The sequence below is a fragment of the Bison bison genome, unplaced genomic scaffold (genome assembly GCF_000754665.1).
Source record: "Bison bison bison isolate TAMUID 2011002044 unplaced genomic scaffold, Bison_UMD1.0 scf7180017864280, whole genome shotgun sequence".
NCBI classification, from domain to species: Eukaryota; Metazoa; Chordata; class Mammalia; order Artiodactyla; family Bovidae; genus Bison; species Bison bison.
In genome coordinates this window covers 7,217,625-7,225,561 of record NW_011494852.1, presented here as the reverse complement: position 1 = coordinate 7,225,561, position 7,937 = coordinate 7,217,625, and the positions used below count along the sequence as shown (strand labels likewise).

Sequence of the window (7,937 nt, the reverse complement as noted above, 5' to 3'; positions counted from 1 at the left end):
ACCACAATGGGGCGCTGTTGCGCGGGGTTCCATTGGGTGCGCGGATTCTACCGCCGAGCCGGGGATCGGAGAAGGAAATGGCAACCGACTCCAGTGTTCTTGCCTGGAGAATCCCAGGGAAGGCGGAGCCTGGTGGGCTGCCGTCTATGGGGTCGGTCACACAGAGTCAGACACGACTGAAGCGACTTAGCAGCAGCAGCAGCAGCACCAGAGCCGGGGATGGGGCAGGGACCTCTGGATCCCATCCCCTGAATCCCTACCTCCAGTTGCCAATATCCTTAATGTTCAGGCATTCACTGTATGTTTGTCCAGTGCCTGCAATGTGCGCCCTCGTGAGCTGGGTGACTCTTCAGACACAGCAGTCAGGAGACCAGGTCCGGAGATCAGGCTCCCTGTCCAGTAGGGGAGATATGCATGTGTCAGACTCTGGGATCCCAGGGACTGTAGCCCACCAGGCTCCTCTGTCCATAGGATTCTCCAGGCAAGAATACTGGAGTGAGTTGCCATTTCCTCTTCCAGGGGTTCTTCCTGACCCAGGAATGGAGCCTGTGTCTCTTGCACTGGCAGGTGGATTCTTTACCACTGAGCCACCTGCAAAGCACAGGGGAAGATATACCCCTTACCAAACAGTGACATTCCAGTGAGGTCAGAATGAGGGTGACCTAGAGAAGAATAACAGATCTTACATTCACCTAGCACTGAATGCTATACATATGCCCATAGCTGGTACGTGGCAGAACCAGGATTCAAACCACAGCTATCAGACTCCAGGGTCTGGACACAGAATCCTGGGTACAGGGCTCTATCACACTGTGAGCTCCTCCATGGTAGGAACTTGTCTGGCTCACTGCTGAATCCCCAGCTCCTACAATAAGGCCTGGCACACAGTAGGCACTCAACAAATGTCTTTTTATTTTGAAACAGCTTTTAAAATATAATTTTATTTATTTTTGACTGTGCTGGGTCTCTGCTGTTGCTCAGGCTTTTCTCTAGTTGCAGTGAACGGGGACTATTCTCTAATTGTGGTGCTCAGGCTTCTCACGGCAGTGACTTCTCTTGTTAAGGAGCATGGGCTCTGGGATGTGCAGAGGCTTCAGCAATTGCGGTTCCCTGGCTCTAGAGCATGGGCTCAGAAGTTGTGGCACATGGGTTTAGTTGCTCCATGGCATGTAGGATCTTCCCAGACCAGGGATCGAACCCGTGTCTCCTGCATTGGCAAGTGGTGGATTCTTTACCACTGAGCCACCAGGGAAGCCCCTGCAACAGTTGTAACACTTACCAGAAGTTGGGAAAACAGTACAGAGAATCCCAATGTAACTTTCACTCAGCTTTCCTCAATAACAACATCTTAAGTAACCACAGTACGTTATCAAAACCAACTATTCCAATACTATTAGGTCAGGTACAGACCTTATTCAGATTCATGGAAGGGTTTCAGGCAGAAGCCTACAGTGCTTCTCAACCTCTGAGAGTCCTTCCTGTGCTAAATTTTGGGCCTGGGTTCCCAAAACCAGGAGGATCAAGAAAGACTGAACTTTCTGTGTGATGCTGGGTAAGCCTCTACCACATCTTTGGGCTCTAGTTTGCTCCTCTGTGAAATGAACTTGAAATAGGCTTTCCTCTTATAGCATATTGAGAACTAACATTTACTGAGCAGCTATCATATGCCAGCCTGTTATAAAATGCTTGTAGTTATTAACTCACTACTCACAAACTTCTGAAGCAGACTCTATTACTAGTCTCATTTTACAGAAGAGAGAGGTAAAGTGACTTGTTTGAATAAGTGGCAGAACCAAGATCTGAACCAAAGCAGTCGGATTTCTGTGTGTTTGCAAGCTTTGGGTTTTGTTTGTTTTGGCTGCATCGGATCTTAGTTGTGGCATGCTGGATCTTTACTTGTAGCCTATGAACTCTATGAAGTCTGAACTCTATGAACTCCAGCTGTGGCACACAGGCTGGTAAGCTTGCAGTGCACAAGCTTTAGTTGCCCTGAGGAATACTGGATCTTAGTTCCCACTAGGGATCGAACTCCTGTATTGCAAGGCAGATTCTTAACCACTGGACCACCAGGGAAGTCTCTGGCTAGGTGAGGTGGTGGGGAATTGTCTTTGTTTTTGCTTTTTTCGTGGAGTGGTCATTTAGGTTACTTTATTTACTATTGTCATTGTGCTAAATGCAGTAAGTGTACACCTGAGATTTAAAGCTCTGCCAAAAGAGAAAAAAAGGACCAGTTCCTCCTTGGTGTGGAATACCTTACACCTTAGTCCTCTGGGGCTCTCCCTCCTTTCACCTTTAAAGTGAAGGATTTGGACCAGAATAACTTTATGGACAGGGAGGCCTGGCGTGCTGCGATTCATGGGGGTCGCAAAGAGTCGGACACGGCTGAGCAACTGAACTGAACTGAACTGAACTTCATCTTCCCTGCAAGCACTGATCATCCAAGATGGTCTTCCCTGCCCCAGAAGCTGCTAGCTTAGGCTAAGCCTACAGCAGCCTGTGAGGAAAAGCCATGGAACAAAGCCTGTGTTTTAAAGGGCCTGCTGACTTGGGTGTGGGACTCTTCCCTTAAGGTGGTGAATCAGAACTCTGGCCATCGCTCTTTGATAATCCAGCCAGTAATGTTCCTGTGATGACTCAGAGATGTGTACAGCAACGGTGCCAAGATTCTGAGACAGGTAAGGCATCCTTAACACGAGGAACTACAGCAAAGAGAGAGCCCGTGGGATTCAGCGCCCGCTTTCAGATTTTACGCAGTCGTTGATCAAAAACACATGATGAGGGTAACGTTATCTTTTCCATCTTTGCTTTTAAACTGAGTTCTGCACTCTGGGCAGATGGCATAATTTGTTCAAGGCAGCAAAGACTTGGGCTCTGAAAAGCAACTTGTCTTTGAAGGAATAATGGGGCTGGTGTTGATGTCTGTCTTTAATCTCAATTTAAATTTTATTTGATGATAGGCTTTTGCTTCCATGTCCATATTCCCCCCCTTTTTTTTCTTTAATTTTTACTTTTTGGCTGTTCCATGTGAAATGTGGGATCCTAGCTCCCCACCAGGAATCAAACCTGAGCTTCATGCATTGGATACATGGAGTCTTAAATACTGGATCACCAGGGAAGTCCTCAATGTCCATATTCCTTAATGGTACAGATTATGCTCATAACACAGAAATTCAATATGGTGAAACATGAAAGAGGAGTTTGTACATATCGGTATGTATTCAACATGGTATCTGTCGACTAAATTAAAAGAATATATGTAAATCAACTATACTTCAATAAAAAAAATTTAAAAAGAATATGTGGATCCCTTGGTTGATGTCCTTCATAGAAGGACGCCTTCATTTGTTGTTACTTTTCTCACTGTTCTCTCATCTTTCACCCCCATGCTTTTGCTCATTTCCAAAGGTGTTTGGGCACTCTCCCAGCCATTAGAAAATATGGGGGAGGAAGACTGGCAGAAATTGGCTGATGTAGACTTTTAAAAAAATTCATTTATTTATTTATTTGGCTGCACCATCCCACACAGAGAAGTGTGGAGTCTGAACTACTGGACAGCCAGAGAAGTCCTGATGCAGACGTTTTATAGCTTCAGTGGTCGAAGTAGTATTAGATGTATGATGCACTGTTTTAGGACAGTCCTCAAATTTAGGAAGATATCCCCCTCTCTACTAGATCTTAGATTTGCTCCATCTCATTAGGAAGGAGCTGCAACAAGTACCCTACTCTCTGAGCCTCCCATTCCTCTGTAGAATAGGTTCTTTCTGTTCTCACCAACTGGTTCTGTTTGTTTGCCTGCCACGTACAGTACTTACATCTAGTATTAATAACAAACCCTGACTTTTGGTAGAGAAAGGGACACTCTTTTGCCCACATATTCCATGTGATTTGAACAGGCTAACCTTAATCCTCGCCACACACCAGACAAATGGCCAAGCCTGGCCAATCAAAATAAGTCATACTTGTCTGGCCACTAGTTCAAGTAAGGCCACGTGACAAGCCAGGGGCAGTGAAGGCCCATCCATCCTACATACGAAGTCCTCCCAGAGACAACTGGAGAAGAACATTGAGCCTCTGAACTCAGTCCTCCTGAAGCGACACCTGCCACGGGATTTTCAATTTTATGAACTAATAAGTTCTCTTGTTTATTTAAACAACTTTGAGTTATTTCCGACCCTCTGCAACAGAGTCCTATTATTCTTCTCAGGAGACAAAAATCTCTTCCCTCAGCCCCAACACCACACACAAAGCACTCAACTTGATGAGTCAAAGCTGATCAGACTAAGAGCTTTTATAGATGTCTCTGGAGGGACGGGGAGAGAAAGAGACACAGGATATAAATAACCACTATGTAAAACTTCCAATGGCAAAATTCTCCCCGTCACCCCTTCCAGCTTGAACTCCAAAGTGTCTGAAGCAGAGAAAACAAAAACATTCAGCTTCTGTCTCCATGTGCTGATGGAGAAGGGCCAGGTCAAGCCTAGAAACAGAATAAGTAGGAAGCATTAGAAAGTGTTGCCTCTGGGACTTCCCTGGCGGTCCAGTGGTTAAGAATCCAGGCTTTCAATGCCGGAGACCTGGGTTCCATCCCTGAACGGGAACTAAGATCCCCCAAGCCAATGGGTAGGGCCAAAATAAGGGGGAGGGAGACTGCCCTTCTGCCTCTCCTCCCTCTCTCCAGTGAGTGGAAATCAGTGGCGAAGCTCTAGCTCGAAGCTCCCCACCTCTTGAGGCCCAAACGTCATCTAAACAGAAGATGCCAAGGAGCTCAAAAGGACAGTAAAAGGGATGCAAACAGAACTAAATCAAGTCAAAACTGAGAAGTGGCCTTTAGAATCTTCCAGAGACTCTACCCACCCCCACCCCACACCCATTTTATAGAGAAAGGGGATCTACAGCTAAAGCAGGGGCTGCCTCTGTCCGTTGTGCCTAAAGTGCGCAGAGTGGGGAGAGGTGGGTTAACTACCTCCCGAGCACAGACGGAAGGAGCAGATATGACGTAAATCGAACGAGCGTCTCCATCTTCAGGGTGATTCCAGTCAGAGGACGGGCTACGGGGGAGAAAAGTAAGATCTAGACCCTTTAAATTCTCACATCCTGTTTTCCCCCCCGCCACGGAGAGGAACCCAAAGCCAACTAAGGGACTTGTGAAACGACCCAACCAGAAAAAGGCTGGAGAGAAACGGACCAATCAGGAAGGTCCATCAAGGACTCAGGCCAATTGCACCACAGAGATTGATGAAAGCAGCCAAGGAGCACAAGGCTTACGTGTGCGATCGAGCCCCTCACCTCGGGCCGTCCCCGGGACCTTCCTGCGTCCTCGTGTTGTTGAGTGCATCAGGGAGAGCGTGGACCGATGGCTCCGGGGTCCCCGCCAACAAGCGAGGCCCAGTATCCCGGCTAGGGCCACGGCGTCGCACGTGGACCAGCAAGAGCGCAGCGCCGGCCAAGCCCGCGGCCACCAGCAGTCCCAAAGCCGGCGGCAAAAGGAAGCGCTGTGGGTCCCCCTGTCTCAGGCCCGGCTGGGCCGCGGGCAATGCGCCCGCGCCGTCGGGGTGAACCGGGAACTCGCACCGCGCGCCCATGTAGCCCGGCGCGCAGGCGCAGACGAGGCCGGAGAAGTGCGCGTAGCAGCGGCCGCCGTGGGCGCAGGGGCGCGCGGCACACGGGTCGGCGCGCTCCCTACAGTCGCGGCCGCCGAAGCCCAGCGCGCAGGAGCAGCGGCGCGCGCCGCCTCCCTCCAGGCAAGTGCCGCCGTTGGCGCAGGTGTGGCCGGTGCAGTCTTCCAGGTCGTGCTCGCAGCGCGGCCCCGCGAAGCCGGCGCGGGCAGCGGCAGCGAGGGCTGACCCAGATCCAAGCAGAGTCCGCCTGTGGGAAGGGAGCGTCAGGGTAGCGGCTCCCCCAACCGCCCGCGCTCTTTTTCTCAGCTCGGAAATCCCCGCCCTCACCTCTTCTCTGGGCCTCCTCTATCTCGTTTAATTCAAGGGCTCTGGGAGTTTGCCTGGAAAGCCAGCCTGCCTCCTTTCCCCCCGAGTGGTCTTGGATTGACTAAGCCTCACACCTCTTTGGTTCTGTTTCTTGTCTCTTTTTGTCTCGGCTTTAACTGTACTGAAACAGTTAACAGTTCCAGAACGACGGGTCTGAACCACCTTGCCTTTCCCTTCCTCCTCCCCCCCTTTCTGTTCCTCCTTTTCTCCCATTCTTTTCCCCTGCTCTCTTCTCAGATGTACTCAGGCGCCCCCTCCTCCAGGAAGCCATTCCTGATTCTTCCTCCATCCCAGCCCTGCACTCCCTTAGCCACTGTTGGCTCTGTCTGAGGACGACTCTGTCTTCCCCTCTGGACTGATAACATGCTCTCCTTCCTGACCCAGGGATCAAACCTGCGTCTCTTATGTCTACCTGCATTGACAGGTGGGTTCTTTACCACTAGTGCCACCTGGGAAGTTCCTCTATGAGGGTAGGGGTTTTCATCTCATTTCCTACTGCATTCCCAGAACTGGGCCTGCCACACAGTGGATGGTCAACAAAGATTTCTGAGATAGGACTATCATCTCACCCAGTTCACAGAACAAACTGAGGCTGGGAAGGTGGGAGGGGGGGATCACTTCCTCAGGCCTCAGGGCAAAGTTAGGATCCCCCTCCCCCGCCCAGGACTGTGTAAGCCAAGCCCTTTTCTTGCCCACTGACCATGCAGGGTCCCCCACCTTCATCCCTCATCACTCTGTTCTCTCCACCTCACCATTCCGGCATGGCTGCAGGCTGCACCGGTCCACCCGCTTCTCACAGTTGGAGCCTTGGAAACCGGGCGGGCAGTGGCAGATGTAGGCAGAGTCGGGGTCTGCGCCCCCCACACAAAAGCCACCATTGAAACAAGGTCCATCCGCACATGTCACCCCGCTCACCTCACACCGCAACCCGTAGAACCCTCGGGGACAGGTGCATTCGAAGGACCCCAGGGTTTCCTGGGCACAGGCAAGAAGACTTGGGATCAGCATTCCCTTGGAGTGAAACTCTATCCCGCTCCTCACTCTGGGTCACTGGGGGGCTGCTCCCTGTCCAGTCCCACCTCCCAGGTCACAGAGGCCTCCTGGGGAAGTCCCTGGGCCAAGACAACCCCTCTGTTCTGTGTTTCTGGGTCTGCCCACCCAGCCCCACAGAGGGGAGGCTCTGGAGGCCCAGAGAGAGCCTCTATACCTTTGCCAATCAAATGCTGCCCGCCCTGTCTGCCCTCCCTGGTGCTGCCTGCATGGCCCAGGCCTAATCCCAGATCCTAGCTCTAAGCCCGCCTCCTGCATGAAAGCCTTCCCTGGGTCTCCCTTTCTCACACCCTCCCTCTAACTTGAATACTGAGTGTTTGTCACTGTCCCCCTCACTGAGCTCTGCTTCATCCCAGGCTCACCCCCACCACCACGTTTGCTTTACCTAGGCCACTCATCTGGTCTAGCTTCTCCAATCACCCCCCATCCACCAAACTGGACTTCAGAAGCCCAGCCCCGGCCCATCTCCAGGAAGTCTCTGATGGTCACCCATCCCGAATCCTCAACCCACCTGGTCCCACCACACTTACCTGAGCCCTGAGTTGTTCCCTGCCCCACAGGATCCCTCAGCATTCCCACAGCCACAACTTTAGCTGCCACCCACTGGGTCTGCTCTCTCCAACCCCCATCACCTCATCCTACTTCAGGGCCCCAGATGCAGGCTGGAGACCTCCAGGAAGCCCTCCCTGATAGCTAGCCTCCCTGAGGCTGCTGTGTCATGGAGCCCCAGACAGGGGACTCCCCGAGTAAAGTATGGTCCAGGATGAGGCAGGAGGGTTGATACTGACACTACAGCTGCCCCCATTGGCACACGGGTTCCCATCACAGGGCCCAGGCCCAGGTACGAGGCATCCAGTGGTGGCAGACGATGGGCCCCTGGAGCTGAGGCAGCTGCTGCTGGGG

The 7,937-nt window shown here is 51.7% G+C and overlaps 1 protein-coding gene across 1 annotated transcript in view; it reads right to left on the bottom strand.

Moving 5' to 3' along the window:
• Positions 1 to 3,599: 3,599 nt before the first annotated feature.
• The window catches only part of DLL3 (delta-like 3 (Drosophila)), an 8,555-nt gene continuing 4,217 nt past the window's right edge, over positions 3,600 to 7,937 (bottom strand). The window contains 6 exon segments of the mRNA XM_010849221.1: positions 3,600 to 4,477; positions 4,964 to 5,048; positions 5,287 to 5,842; positions 5,845 to 5,865; positions 6,737 to 6,959; positions 7,823 to 7,937. Of these exon segments, the coding sequence (XP_010847523.1) occupies positions 4,472 to 4,477; positions 4,964 to 5,048; positions 5,287 to 5,842; positions 5,845 to 5,865; positions 6,737 to 6,959; positions 7,823 to 7,937 (1,006 nt within the window). The 3' untranslated portion in view covers positions 3,600 to 4,471.